General features: G+C 39.2%; 1 protein-coding gene across 2 annotated transcripts in view; it reads left to right on the top strand.

Annotated features, from left to right (window-relative positions):
* The window catches only part of LOC109858175 (probable G-protein coupled receptor B0563.6), a 43,186-nt gene that overhangs the window by 6,665 nt on the left and 20,405 nt on the right, over positions 1 to 16,116 (top strand). The window contains exon 2 of one of the 2 annotated variants that reach the window (XM_020435198.1): positions 8,316 to 9,047. The exons of the other annotated variant lie outside the window; for it this stretch is intronic. Coding sequence (XP_020290787.1) covers positions 8,831 to 9,047 — 217 coding nt within the window. The 5' untranslated portion in view covers positions 8,316 to 8,830. The remainder of the gene's footprint in view (positions 1 to 8,315; positions 9,048 to 16,116) is intronic. 2 annotated transcript variants of the gene reach the window in all.

Raw genomic sequence — 16,116 nt, 5'->3', positions numbered from 1 at the left:
AGGATGGTGTGCCCCGACGCAAGTTTTTCCCCGGGATTTGCGGCGCCGACCATATCTCGCGGCACCCGCTGAGCTTTTATTCCCGCCCTCGCGAGTAACGCTCTCATTTTCCGAGGCGGGTAATTCCCGTCGCCGCACGGCGACTTGGCGCGGTATAGCATCTTTCTCTCTCTCTCTCTCTCTCGATCTTTTGCGAGCGGTCGCGAACTTCCGACGTAACTGACCGATAATTACTAAGAAACTCGAATTTCTCAAATTTCTTCATTATGTGCCGTTTTTTCTTTTCGCAAGCTTATGATCAAGTTACTGGATGGCGTTACGCTTCCAAGACGTTCTTTGTTAACCGGTTTACCGTGACGTGGAATAAGGCAAAAGTATATTTTTTCGTCATTTCAATCTTATAATTCTAACTCTCTTTGCTCTCACACAATTTAATTTATATAATATATTTTTTGTGGTAAGACGACTTTATAAATAAACATTTGATATGAGAAGATGATTCTTGTGACAAATTGTTTGTCTATCTCGAACGTGACATTTTACATTTCAGAGAAACATTTCTAAAAAAAATTCCTGACTGAACCTTTAACGAATTAAGATGTGACACTCGCGCGCTCGGACAATTTCAGTGTGGAAGCTCAATTTCTGTGCGTGTGTGTGTGCGCGCGCGCGCGCGCGTTTGGTATGTGTGTCGCTTTAATCTGAGCTTTCACACCTCCCGACCCAGATGCGGCAATTGGAAACGACGTCTTAACAGTTTCCGCGTCGCTTCATGGCTGCCATCCGCCTGCGTGTCGCATAATTATCGCAAATGTATCTGGCGCATTATCGATATCCGCAAACGGAGAACAAGCGTTCGCGTTAATTAACTTCAACGACGACTTTCCGGTCGGCGAACTTCGAATGGTCGCAATTTGTCGCGAATCGCGTGCTGCTTCTTGCGGATCTATCTTACAATTAGTTTTTCGACGCCGCCGTTTCTGCCAATTACGATGCAACGAGAGTCCATAAGAAGTAGTTTCACACACAAAACACTACGCGCTTAGACGAGAAAATAAATGTAGAAAAAGTAAATTTAAAACAATGTGAGAGAGAACATTGTAAAAATATTCTAAAAATATTGGCTATAAAGTGTAAGTAGTCCTGACGATTTTACAACTAAATTAACGTTGCCATTTAATGCATGTTATATTAAGTCGAAAACGCGAAAGCGATCTTTTTGACAAAATAACGAGAATTTCACGAAGATTGAGAGATGGAGGAAAAAAATATTACCGGTCATTGACATAGACTCGAACATCGATGTCATTGTCCTCTTGTCGCAAAGAAAAGAAATTTTACGACGCGTCTGATATAAAAGCAAGATCTCGTTATCCCGCTTACTATCGCGACGTCTTTTTTCTCGCCACCGTCGTTCGACGATGTAAACTTTATCACACGTGATACGACGCCGTCTATATCCACATGTCAGGTTCAGAGAACCGATCTTCTTTTTTCCCGTCCACCTTCACCTCGAAAGAGAAACTATTGCACGTTCGATCAAGCTACATTTCCAGATAAAGAACGCGTGTGTCTGCGATATCCAAGAACTACTTCCTCCTTCTTTCGAATTCTCGGAACAAATGTAACGACTTACGATGGCATAACTGCCGTTCCACCTGTCGCTTGTCGTTACCGACAAGTGGCGGTAAGTCTTGTAAATCGTAAAAATGCGCACGTTCACAGAAAATGAGAGAAACTAAAAACAATTGTTACTTTTTGATTTAACGTAACCAGAGCTTTACGTTTTTTTATGACGATTACTTCGATTTTGCGCGTACAAAGCGGGTTTTATGTATGTACGTGTTGACATCGGGTTTTAATTATGCTATCTCTGTAGCTTCACAAACAATATTCTACTGGATAATATTTTACTGGAATATTATCTACTGGAATATTGTTCGCTCACACACCGGAAGCCACGTTGACCTATTTCCCTGCCGACAATAAAGTTTAATTACCAACTAAGAAAACAGTACTTTACATAATTTGTTCTTTTCCGGAACGGGTAATACTTACAAAAATTTTATTCAATGTGATAATATTTAAAAAGAAACTATTAAGTTTTTTTCGCAATATTTTAAAAATTAGTTAAGGGGGTATTGGGAACCCTGCGTATGTAAGATACAAAATTAGCATCATATATGATTTAAAGAATTATGAAGTTTAAATAATCAGTTCCGGAAATTCTTATTAAGACAGATATATGTATGGCTGTATGAAGCGGACACGGATGTCGATGTGTGAGTTGAAAATTTAGTTTATTTCGATAAACTGTACAGTACAAAGCTTTCAATCTTTGGTTTAGGTCTTTCTTAATGTAATACTACAAAAATGTTAACAATGATAAATAGTACGCAATAAAAAGAAAATTGTAATAATAAGACTTAACAAAAAACTTACATTATACTCGCAAAAAAGAAGAAGAAATAGTGACGGTCGTCGTTAGGTCGTTCTATCTGACTGCTAATCACCACCTAACGACGACCGTCACTATTTCTTCTTCTTTTTTGCGAGTATAATGTAAGTTTTTTGTTAAGTCTTATTATTACAATTTTCTTTTTATTGCGTACTATTTATCATTGTTAACATTTTTGTAGTATTACATTGAGAAAGACCTAAACCAAAGGTCGAAAGCTTTGTACTGTACAGTTTATCGAAATAAACTAAATTTTCAACTCACACATCGACATCCGCGTCCGCTCCATACAGCCATACATATATCTGTCTTAATTTAAAGAATTGTTATTTCAATTCCAAAAAACTCACGTGAAAAATATTACACGTGAATACATATATATATTCTCACATTTACGCACAACATCCTGCGATCGGCTCTTCATGTCCTTTATATTCATATATTATTAGTTTAAGAAACTATTAAATTGGATTACAAATGCCAGACTTCGTTGCACGTATACTAAAAATATATATAAGGAAAATAATAATGAAAAAAAAAAACAAAGAGACATTTTGCGTGTGGAGCAAATTTGGTAAAAAATTACGCAAATTAGCGGCGTAATATGCAAATTGCATCCAATAATTGCAATAACGAGTAATTAATTCTATATATGTACACGTGTACACGTATATTTCTGTCGACGGGACTACGTGTGAGTTTTGCAAGCGAATTACACGATAAATAATGCGTAATATGTATGAGAATAAATTAGACATTCTCTGCGTGGTTGATAAATCTTCTTTCTTCAGAATTCTCCGGTATCTGTTTCTCCTTCAAGCGGCGCGGAAGATAAATCCCTTTCTTTATAATAAGCGATATCGCAGTTTATTCAGATCGCGTAGAAAGCGCGCTTTTGGTTTTCAATTATCCACGATGTCTCTTCTCTCTGTCAGTTGCTCCGTTGAAGAAAACAGTAGAAGAGAAGAAAACGCCAAAAAACATCACAGACAGTTTTGTTACCGGACTTTGCTGAGTTTTTCACGAGTTTTTTAAACTCCTAAGCTATGGCGTTTATTAAAATTGTTTCGTCTTGCCAAAAGGATTTGGGATTAAATATCTTGTTTAGAAAGAGAAAAGAGAGACCGCGAGATGAAAAGGGAAATATAAGTTTTACTGAGCAAAGTTTTGTCCGCGAGAGTCGCTCGAAAGCGGTTAGAAGTGTCACGAACTGTACAAAGACCTATGCTAAGACCAGCTAGTAGCGAGGAGACGCGTTGTAAGCGCAAAATCGACTCGATTCGTTTCTCTATGCCCCGCGCAATACATTCCGACGATTCAGAAGACTGTTCTGGGCGACGTCCTCGCGGAAGGCGAATACATAATGCCCGGCATGCCCGACTTTTCTTTCTTACGTATTTTAAGTCGCAGCTGCTGTGTGGATTGAGGAAGAGCGAAAAGAGAGGGAGATTGTAAGGTTCTCCTTCGATGTAAAACTTGCGGGAGTTTGTCACCTGCGAAACACATTCGCACACGTGGTTGAGAAAATTGCAAAGTTTTCTGCGAGATTTTTGCACCACTTGTCAATTCCGCGTCGTTCTTTTCTTCTTCTTCTTCTTCTTCTTCTTCTTCTTCTTCTTCTTCTTCTCCACGTCGCCTACGTTTCCTGTCGTATATTACGTCGGAATATTAATTATTATACATATATTCATTGGGGTGAAAAGCGCGAACGTCAACTCGTGCGTTTTCGCGTAGTGAATTTTTTTTCATTTTCGCACGTATAATCGCGTCACGATAATAATAAAAACGACGGCGGTCGTTTAGAATTTGGTTGCGATTGATGGTACTCACTCTTATCGTCACCCATATCATCCTATTCGAATTAATAATCACTCCGGTCTCGTACAATGCGGCCTTCGGGACCGAAATAAAATAAAAGAAAACAAAAGAAGTAAAAATGTCGTCGATTTTTCGCACGTGATTGCGCTGTATCAAAGTCCCGTCGATTGCAGTTTTATATCGCACTTGATTTTTTCAAGTTTGTCAATATATGTACAAAGTATTAAGTATACTATATACATTATTAATGAAGTTTCAGAGATGAGAGCTTGTCACTCTCACAAGTGGTTAAACGACGAAAAAATCGAAACCGAGAGATCAGGATGTTTTTTCACACGCGCACACACACATACAATGTCTGTTAAACATACAAAGATGTTTTTTCGGGTTTGAACCGCGTTAGTGTCATTTTTATACCGACGTTTCGTGAACATTACAGCTCACTTCATCAGTGTTTAAAGAACAGCCTAATACTGCTACCCTCCTCCTTCTTACCATTCCACCCCTCCTCCACCACACCCCTCCCACTCCATTCTAGCGCTATAAAAAGGAACACCTGACCAAGAGCATCTCAGTATCAGGCTGCTAAACTTTAATACATCGCATACTTATTAAATTGTACATAACAAAGAGAAACAACTTTATTTTTAGAAAAAAATGCACTTATCTTGATTTTTTTTCTACCAATAATAAGCTGTTTCATCGCAGGAATCCGTGATTTATTACCGGGATTTTTCCACAACCACGTGCTAGCCACGTGAATAACAACTAAAGCGCGTGTATACTTTATGCGGATCGTGTTGCAATGTTTTCACGATGATTATGAGCTTATTCCGCGTCGTGACGTATTCGCGACTCCATCCATTATGATCTCGTTTGTTGTTTCGAAATTCTATCGATCTTTATGCGCACAGATTATCATAAGAACAGCGTGTTTTCGTTTTGCATTCTTAGTGATGAAAAGAAATTTTTCATTACACACGCGTGACGCGTAATCAATGTTAAAACAAGATCGACTTACTTCGAAAGAAAATCTATGATTAATTCTTTAGCGATATTTTCAGAATAATAAGAAATAAAAATCTTTGCTGCAAATGTTTTAGCAATGTTAATCGCGCGATTTTCGTAAGAAAGCTCGATAATTTTTGTCTAATGTTATGTTAATAATATTTAAATTGTATTCATATACAACGTAACCGTGGTTTTTTCCCCGCGCGAAGTAATGCGTCGGAATAATTCATCGAGAACTGTCGTAGCTTCTGTCTCGAGCTTCTGTCTCGAGCTTCTGTTTTCTTAGAACCTCAAAGGTAACTCGTAATTTGCTTAAAAATTTCGTCACGTCGCCATGAGTTTCGGGAAACTTGCGAGCGATCTCATCTGCCTGATCCTGTTCCATCAGCCTGGTCTCGTTTGCAATTTGACGGTCTACCGATCACGATTTTATAGCTTATACCCGGGAACGAGAGTGGGTGTCTATTACACCGTAAACCCCGTTGTCGTCTTGAGTCGCGACCGAAGCGAGGAAAGACGTTAATACAGGATCCGCCAGGGAGCGACGAGGTTAATGTATCCCCTGTTAAGTGATCGATAAGCTTATCCGCAAAGCGGCACGAAACATACGTGCCACTCTATTTGTTGCCTTGGAAAAGAGGTGCGCGCGTCAGGAGACACTTAAGAGATGTCATTACAAACTCAGTAAACTATACTCTACTTCACTCACGTACTTTTGGAATTGACGAAAATCTGTTCTATATGACAGTATCTCAGAAAAATTTTTGCCGTATATATGACTTCTAGTAACATCCGTAAGCTTGAAAATTGAAATATAACTAAATGAAATATAACTGAAAATTGAAATATAACACTTTCGGTATTTTGAATTTACCTTAATATATATTCATAAACTTTTTACATTTGCTCGATTTTGACTTTTTGCTCTATCTTGTTTGAAACATGACTAGTATCTAAAACAAAATAATTAGCAAAAAATATGTTGGAGATTGCTCATTTCGCAATGACACCTCTCATTTGCGTAGCAAATGCGTAAAACGTGTGAATTTGCAGGACATTATTATGAGAGAGAATCGAGGATTAATCCCGGTGATTCTTGATACACGCTAAAGCTCGGATAATGTCCGCGCGTCTACAATCCGGGATCAAGCTGTTACTTTTCAGGTTATCACACGACAGGCGGGTGATCGTTGTTCCTTTATCGATTGCACAAGAATCGCTAATCACTTTGATAAACTTTTGCAAAGGGAGAAACGGATATATCCCTTTATTTATAGAAAATTGGAATTTAAGATAATCTCAAAATTTTAAACAGACAACAATAGAGATAACACGAATGTTACACTCTGTTGTCAAAAACAAATAATAATGGAAAATAAAGCCGTAGCAATCTTATTTACGCGTAATAACTCAAAATACTTAATTAATTTACATATTTTGTTTCTCATACATGAATTTTCAGACATGACGAAGGCGTCGAGCTAAACTCCAATATTGCCTAAATTTCTGACTCCCACTAGAGCAATCTACGGTGCGCGACAGAAAAAAGCACTCCCTTACACTTCCCTCTTATAATTCTCTCGAGGAGTCTACGAGATGGCACTTCTTACTACGAAGAACGGGAAATAGACTGCAGACAGCTGTTTCCGCACTTAGAAGAAAAAACATTTCTTCTTTCTCTAACGAGAGGAAAGAAATAGCAATACGATCTCATGTAATTGTGTCTCAACTTTATTAATAGCAAACAACATAATGGACACACTTTCATACCGTTCTGTATGTCTTACAAAAATATTTTGGCGAAAACGAAACAAACATTAATCAAATAAATAGTTATGCGCGCGAAAAAGTTGAGACAAAAATATTTTGTTTTCTGCTACGAGATGAAGAGGGAGAAGACGGAAGTAAAATCGATCTGAACTATCAGTGCAACTCGCATTTCAAAAAAACTTGCGGAATACTTCTTGCGAAGAAGTTGCCGGGAATTGCGCCAGGAACGTCTCCGAAGTGAAACGCGATCTCCCAACTACCTTGATCGTAAACTTTGCGAAAACGACGCGCGATGGACATACAAGGCGCGCTTCTCGATTTTTCGCTTTGGCTCGACGGATCAACCGATATAGAAAGATGCATCGCGCACAGACTGCGCGAAGCGTTTTTCGTCTGGAATTCGGTTCACGCGACAAGACGCGGAGATTATATTCGTGCGACAGGCGAAAGTCTTCCTTTGCTTCCGTCGGGAGAAAAATATTTCGCCGACGGAGGGAATTTGCGACGACACGGAACGAAACGTCTTGAATATAAACCGAGTGCCGAGTGGATGTTCGAGGGGAGGAACTCTTGGGTGCACGTTGCGAGAGGTGTCGCCGAGGATAGGTGGCGGGAGAAACTGTCAGGAAACGCTGTCCATTTTCGTTCGGGATTTGAATTTCAGCTGTTCCTCAAACCGCGACTCTTGAAATCCGGAAGCAGAAGGGAATCGACTGCTGAATCCAAATTTTGCGTCGCTGTCTGCGCGATGAGAGTATCTCTCTTTCTCTAAATTCCTCATTCGTCTCTTCCGCAAAACGAAATCACATTCAAAGCCCGATTCGTTAGCGTCTTTTTCATTGGCAACGTTGTGTGCATGTGTATATATAGAACATTGAATTTTATTTCCAATCATTCGACATTTTTGCTACTTGTGCGATTTCGAAGTAACAAAAATTTTTACAATGCGATTTGCGTAATGCCGTTTCGCAACATTTATAAATTTGCGGAAACAGATATTTTAATTCATTTTTCTAACTGATGACTTTTTTTTTCATTTTTTTACTGGTCTCTTAAATTTAATTTATTTAATTTTACATATCATCACACACATTTTGTATAAAAATGTGTGTAATTGAGTTTTCTTGTACAAATTACTTTTGATTAAAATTTACCGACTGATGCACGTAGAAATAAATATCGCTACATAGCGAATGTACACATGTACTATATTAGATTTGCGGAATATATATATATAGAGGCAACTGTTTGTTTTCAGGATAGTGCGGAACAGCGCAGCTGCCGCTCGAGAATGGCGGCGTACAAATTGTCAAGAAGAACACGTTCGGATTCCTCGGTGAAATAAGTAGCGACGAATATCGAGAGTAAAGCCGCTGTATGCAATCCAACTGAGGAAGACTTGTTTTAGACTTCCAAACTCCCACGGTCGTTTCCATGATGAAATGAAACTTTTGTCGCACCTGTTGCGTGACAGGTGTAGTTTTGACGGATGCGCGCGCTCGACCGGAATGTGAAGCTTTACTCGTGACGCATGCCGTTTTCAATCTTTCGCGTGAGATGTTGCTCGACGACACAGTCCTCGCGTTCCTGGAAAACTTGAACAAAAAAAAATGCGATCGCTCTTTCGTGCTAATCGCGTGTCGAACAAAACGCGCAGAATGCGCGTACGGCGGAAATGTTCAGAGATGAATTCGCGGCGGAACGGAAAAATTTGTCGCGAGTTGTGAAGAGGTGTTTGTTGAAAAAAAAGGCGTAATAGAGCGAGCCGTCAAAATGGATGACGCGCTCAACATTAGCGAGATTCAGAGAATCTGTTTACTGCCGGAAGATCTGGATATGTTGGAGGATCCTCGAACGCAGACTTTGAGAAGAGTTAGTTACGGTATCGTGTTGCCCACTATTTGTATCTTCGGCATAGTCGGGAACATCCTGAATCTCATAGTACTCACGAGACGAAATATGCGTGGCACAGCTTACATTTATATGAGAGGTAAGAATCATCTTTTTATTTGTTTCTTCTTGCGCCAATAAAGATCTCATTAGTCTGTCTGTGTGGGATAGAAAGAATGTCGATCAAATTAAGAGAAAAATAATACAATCTTTATGTGTCAAGCACCCCGGATATACATGCGAAATATTTTTTAAGCGTATATAAGCACTCGGTTCTTCAAAACTATTATTTCTCTTAGTTTCAAACTGTCTTTGATTTACATATGTGAATCTTTTTCTTTGGTTTGCTCAGTTTTTTTTCTATTCTGCTATTCAGTGAACGTTTTATTTCCGCGGATCTCCTTCCGTGTCCCGTATTAGAATCTCCGTTTCCGGGGGAGCGACGCGAGAAGTCGGTAACACCAAAGAAAAACGTCACAGGAAGAAAATTTGGCTTATTTTGATTATTTGCTTAAAGAAATGTATTAATCATTTGAAAAAAAAAAAATTGTTTTAACTACACTTACATACAATAATTCGCGATATTTTTCTCTGAGTTAGAATATCTATATTTTCTCTTGCCAAAGAAAATTGTGTTTAGACAGAATAGAAATATCGCGATATCGCGAGGAGCATTTTCCCGATAACACAGAAACAAGCTTATAGCAACGAAAAGTAGATCTGAAAGGAACTGTCTGGGTTGATAGTATCTTTTTAGACAGGAGAGAAAGGCGAACTGGATGAATAAGAAATAAGAGACGACAAGGAGGAGCTAGGAAGGAGCAGTGCCATTAACAGAGCGGAGTGTAATACGTTCCAATAAAGTTATTTCATGTTTACGTTATATCGGAACACCTCGATTGCATTACTTTCGACTAGATGCATTATCGGATGTTTGAGTGCGGTGTATGTCGTAACTCGCGTCGCCACCTTAATTATCTGCAATTTTGTCATAAAGAAGAGAGAGAGAGAGAGAGAGAGAGAGAGAGAGAGAGAGGGAGGGAGAGAGAAAGCATTATTTAAGCGCTTTTGAACAAAATCCTTTTAAGCGCACAAAAAGCATACATAACAAAATTACGATGCAACAAAAGTATAGAAAGCGCAAGTTAGTTGTTAAGCAGATATAAACTGCAAGAATATATCAGACACGTTACTGTGTCCAGAGCAGACACTTATAAAATATTGTCTTAAAACATTTCAAAAAACTGCGCCGAACAGATAAATATATATATATATCTAAAGAAATATATTTGTACAACAAAATTCTCTGTATGTACTTATATAAACGCAAGGCGCGCGGATATACGTTACAAAGTGCAAAAAGCGAGAGAAAATGTTTTTCCTTGCGAGCGCGCAGACAGCGCATTGGTTATCGAGCATAAACAGCAAGCGCGAATAATGTTAGAGACGCACGCAATTTTGCGCTTCTTCTCTACCTAGTGTAAATTGGACCCGCTTTCAACGCCGACCTTACTTAAGAAAATTTTAAGCGAACGCGCGCGGCCCTTTCCCGTTTTAATCTACCTTTGCTTTCGGAGAAAACACTCCCACCTTCGCGCGAGGTCACGCAAAGAGCTCGCTCGCATTACGTCGTCGCGGAAACAGCTGTCAGGAACTGTCTTCCGGAACGTTGAAAATTCGATATTTTGAAATTCGATTGCGCGCCAATTTTCCGTGAGATTAATGAATCGTTTTGCGCCAAAAAAAAAAAAAAAACACAAACATTATTCTTAATTAATCTTCCAATTGTTAGGCTTGTTAATTGCTCTATTTCATTGCGAGCAGGTCATCAATATTAATCGCCGTATATGGCTTGACGTCGCGACAACGTAATTGGAATAACGTGTATCCGCTCGCGGAAACGCACGCGTTAGATATACCGGAAAGAGCTTTCAGCTCTCTTGTCGCGGCGAAATGAAACCTGCGGCGCGTATCGTCTTACTCTGAAAATAAACAGCAGCAAGATCCTCGTAATTAACACAGACGAATTCGAGAGTTTGACTGCGAGACGGAATTTGTTCTGCGACTGAGACCGCGATTTCAGCCGCTGTGATTATACATCACGATATTTAACCGGTAAACATCGCGGTTGCGTTCAGAAAAGATTGTGAAAGCGCCCCGCGAACAGACCGGCATTTTGAAACGGAATCAAAATAATCGAAAATTTGTTTTCGTTAGATCCCAGATCGAGGATCTCAAAAAGCACACATTGTGAGTTCAACAAGTCGAGAGTTATTTTTTGGCACCGAGTCATTGTTTGTAGCCAATATCGCCCACGATTTTGCCCATTAGCCGCATTATTGCTTCTTTTATCAAAAGCTTTTTCATCATCTCGTGTATTTATAGACTTCGAAAAAGACGTCTGTTGCCAACGGCTGTTGGCATTGAATTTGGATTACGGCAAGATATCGAGTGAAAATTTTTGTGGATAATAAATTTGTCGATTATATATATATATTTGTAGATATAACAATAATTTTAATAAAATTACTACACATTAACAAATTTGTGTACCTGTGTTGTTTCAACAAAAATATATAATTCCTCCAAGAGACAAAGATATCAACTATATCGCCAATTACATATTTCCACTGTCAAGACTGTGGCTGTAAAAAAATGTGTCTGCTTCAAAAACGTTAATTTATCTTTCAATTTAGAAAGTAGTGAAGATAAATAGCGTCTACAAAACGCGTTCTCGATAAGAACGCGTTTCGAGAACAACAAGCGAGAGTTAGGTTTTCCTCGTAGCTCGCGTCCTCGGAAGATTCGGTGGTTTTTGCACTGCCACCGACGACGTCTGCGTTCGTTTCCGGGGAAACGAGACCAGTGCATTAGAGAGGAAATTACTCGGTAATTCGATTATTAGCAATTCGTATTTTTGTCGATATTGCTTGGCCGCGCCGTTTCGAATGAAAACAGATTCAACAACACTGCGTCGGAAAGAAGTCGTCGTTCCCCGAGAGATCCCGTGGGTCTTTATCGTTGTCCGAATTCCTTAAAGATTAGAACTCGCCGTAACCATAACACGTACTCGCGTATATAAGGACCTTGTGCTTCGCTTAACTTAGTTCGCAGCTGCAAAGCCGCGGAATATAGCCCTGAAACCCTGTGCACACGGAATCGCGCTGCGGTAGTGCGAAGCCTGACTCTATAAGTGGTTTATGTCAACGTGATACGTTTGCCGAGAAATACGTTGTCTCACGCTCAATTTCGTCTAGTCTGGTCGAGCTGATTTTTTTTTTATTTTTCGATTATAAACGTACACGTTCCGACAGAAATATTTTCATTTACATTTAGTTCAATAAAATTAAGGATGATAAAAAATTTTCTACAACTATTTGTGTATTAATTTGTATCGCAGAATTCTTTTTTTATCTTGATCTAGAATAATCCTAAAGTTCAATATAGAAGTAAATCGGCAAGTCGCTTATAACTGAGTTATTTACTAATTCGATATCGAACAGCGGTTATCTGGAGGCGGTTGCAAAAGATCGCGCGAAATTTCTGTTTTACTCGGTTTTCTGACACGCGAGAAGTTGAGTACGCAGTCTCAGAGAGGTTTAGAAGATTATAAGAGAGAGAGAGGTAGACGAGACACAGAAAGAGAATGAAAGAGAATGGAGAGAATAGACTTCGTTCATTCAGTACCATAGTCGGAGCTTCTTTGTACGCATACTCACATTTTCTTACTCTTTCTTTTCCTCACTCTCACTTTCTCTCTCTTTTTCTTTCTCTCTTTTTCTCTCTTTCTGCTTTCTATTTCTTATAACCAATATATATGTATATATATGTGTATATATATATACATACGTATATATATATATATATATATATATATATATATATATACGTATTCCGAACTTTAATCGCCTTCCTTTGAGTTTCCGGGGTTCAACCGTTCTTGATCCCGGTATCCATCAAGAAACTTGGTATCCGGAATACGTGCGCCGATACGTCTCTTCTCCTTGTGAAAATTCTCATCACTTTTCCCATCGAATTCATCAAGATCAATGATTTAATAAGCCGCTCACGCAAGCAATCAAATCTCATTTTATCAAATGACATGACAGCTCGGTCAAGTTGTCACAGAGATTACTATTAACTCGATACGCGCGAGATAATCGAGTTACAAGTCAAAAGTGTTGCTTCTATCTTAACATTCTAACGTTTAAACATGTTATATACATATATTATAAAAAGATATAATAAAATATTATTGTGTATTTCACACAATAATATGTTATTTTATTTTCCTCAAAGTTTCACATGCGATTGCAACGTAAACAATTTACTGTGTAACGACAATAAAAAAAAATCATTTCTTTCATATCAAGAAACATTCTGCACACACGCGCGTGTTACATATAATTCGGATTCATGTAAAACTGACGAAATAAAATTCTGAAAAATTCTCTAGGTAGTGTAATTCTAGTTACCACGGGTCAGATCACTCTTGATCTTATAGATATATCCGCCTATGCGCAAAGCTTTGCAAAACGGAGATGTGGTCTCACGAGATCTTGCACTCGCCTTTCATCGCGCGCTTCTTATACCATTTGCCGTTGTTCAAGAAGCACAGAGCTTAAGTATATTTTTCAAAATATTTTCTATATACAATATACAAATAGATCCTCAAAAAATATATACTAAAAATATATAAATGTATTAAAAATATATTTACAAAATTCTTAAAATTGACAAAAACTATTTGTATCGTAAATAAAATTGTAAAAAAAAACATCTAATGGAATTTTGAAATGATACTGTTTATATATCATGTGACATCAATAATATCAAACAATTGCGCATGAAATGAGCTTCGCTATATTTTACATATATACTTACACTCGTATACGTATTTAGAGAGATGTACATACATTTTCATATATACGTCCCTATCGTTTTCGTCGTCGTTAGGAATTCCAAAGAAGAGCCGACGCCAACTCCGTTAAAGTACGTATACGAGCAGCGCGCTAGTGTCTATATATTCTTATATGAGGAGAAGATGCCTTAGTTGCGAAGGCCATCAAAATTCTGGCGGCGTCAAATATCAAAATGAAGAGGAGCACACACATCGCCTCGCAGTGGCCGCCATGATGCTCGAAGTGTTGAAGACGCGGAAAAGAAAGGAAAAGCCTTTACGCCGTGATGCATTGCAGCGACGCGCGCGTATGTAAATAAGCAAGCAGCGTCAGCCGACGTGCTTGTCACGCGAAACGGGTGCATCGATATGCGCATCACCGACGAGGACAAAGACGCAAGCAGACGCGTGATAAGGAGTCTGCTAAGTAAAAGGTGACGAAGAGAGAGAGCGGGAGGCGATGGGTTTCCAAACGGGAGAAGGAAACGGGGATGTAAGAAAAACGAAATCGTGCCTTTGAGTCTGAAAATATTACAAATTGCGAGCTATTATTGGAGCGGAAGAATTTGTGCGTAAAGAAATGCAATTCGGAATATGTGTGGGAGAGAAACACGCGGAACGACGGGATATATCTGCTGCAATTTCTTAGAGGAGCTATCGAGGCTTATTAAATAAAATTCTCCGCATCGATTTGATATATACCATAAACGACGAAGAAACATCCGCCAATGACACGAAACGACGTCGTTGAGCGGTTAGCATCGAGAGATTGCCGCGATAACGTCGCGATCATCGCATTCGAATCAACGTGGTAAAATCGCGCGCTGCGATTCGTTTCCACGGCTTCTGAAGTTGTTTTATTGCGCCATGACCTTTTATTGATACGTCGCTTTCATTCCTCCATGTTCCGCCCTGACCCACTTCACCGCGTTCCGTTTACAAATGCACGTTGGAGGATAAGCGGTTCCATATCCTTCTCTTCTCCTCGCTCGCTCGCCTCGTGCCTATTGTTGTCGCGACTGAAACGCGCGTTTGCTTACGAACCAGATGGAGTTCAACCTTGCAATTCGCGGAATTATTTCGAGCTCGCGTGCCGACATCGCAACGGTGATTTATTTGGAATTCGCTAAATCTCGAGAGAACGCGGAAACGCGTTCGAACATAAATTTCGTCGTGAAAAAAAAAAAATAAAAAAATTAGAAAGACTGACGCATATGCTTTTTAAATTATTTCTTGGCGAGGAAAAGAGACGCGCGCTTATTAATCTCTTAAAAAAAAATCTGCTGTCTAAAATTAAGAACTTTCGATTTGTAATGTCACGAAAAGGATCGGAAAAAGGTCGAAATTATCGATCGTAATGGGAAAAGAATGATCAGAACTCGTTATCTTTCATTGTTTCTCTCGAAAAGATCCTTTGTGGTTCGCATCGCTGTACCATAATCGAGACACAGCGAGACATAGCGAGATAAAAGGGATCGTCCAAGTTTGATTATCCTCCCGAGAAGACAATCACAGGCATTCCCCGGTCAAAGGAATTATCAGGGGTAGAACACATGTTGTATCCGCGTTTCCAAGTAATTTCTTTAACATGTGCGCACCTGTGCGCACAGATTTATCGTATTTTTGATTCGACATTTCAAGAAAATCCGTTACACACGGACAATGACATCAGTCGAGAAAAACGAAAACGGAGACACATTCAAGCTCTCATTATTCGTGCGCGAAAACGTTTATTGTTTCTTAGATTTACATAAGCGGTGACAATTTCATGAAATGATTGTTTAGAAATGAAAGATACGTGTCTCACAAACAAATCCGCGCACCAAGCAAAGTCGCGCAAAACAAGATTTTTTATTGTTTAGAAAATTTATGTACAAAGCTATACTGATTAACTATGGAGTACGAAAAACAAACTTCATCTCGAGAAATAACACATTTATTAAAGTCGGATAAAAACAAAGGGAAAACAAATATATATCGACTTTGTGTCCATTTGAGCGCTGTGCGCCTACGTCGCTTGCTGTAAGTCTTACTTACTTGTATATGAGAAAACATTTCGATATGTTAAAGAAAAATCTGTTCCGATTCTTCGCACGGATTTCCCGACTTTCACGAAAGTGCGCCCATTGCGAGACGCCGCGGTACAAGGTCGTCACATTCGCCAAGCGCGGTTCTCGTCGTCGTTAGCACGGGGAAAATGCTGCTGAATCCACACAGACAGGCGTGTTATACCCGGATCCGAGTAACGGTGTGTGCAGGTTACTTCGAG

This window comes from Pseudomyrmex gracilis, unplaced genomic scaffold (assembly GCF_002006095.1).
Source record: "Pseudomyrmex gracilis isolate BER0280 unplaced genomic scaffold, ASM200609v1 scaffold_191, whole genome shotgun sequence".
In the NCBI taxonomy this organism is placed as follows: Eukaryota; Metazoa; Arthropoda; class Insecta; order Hymenoptera; family Formicidae; genus Pseudomyrmex; species Pseudomyrmex gracilis.
The sequence above is the reverse complement of the archived record's forward strand: the minus strand, read 5'-3'. Positions and strand labels throughout refer to the sequence as shown.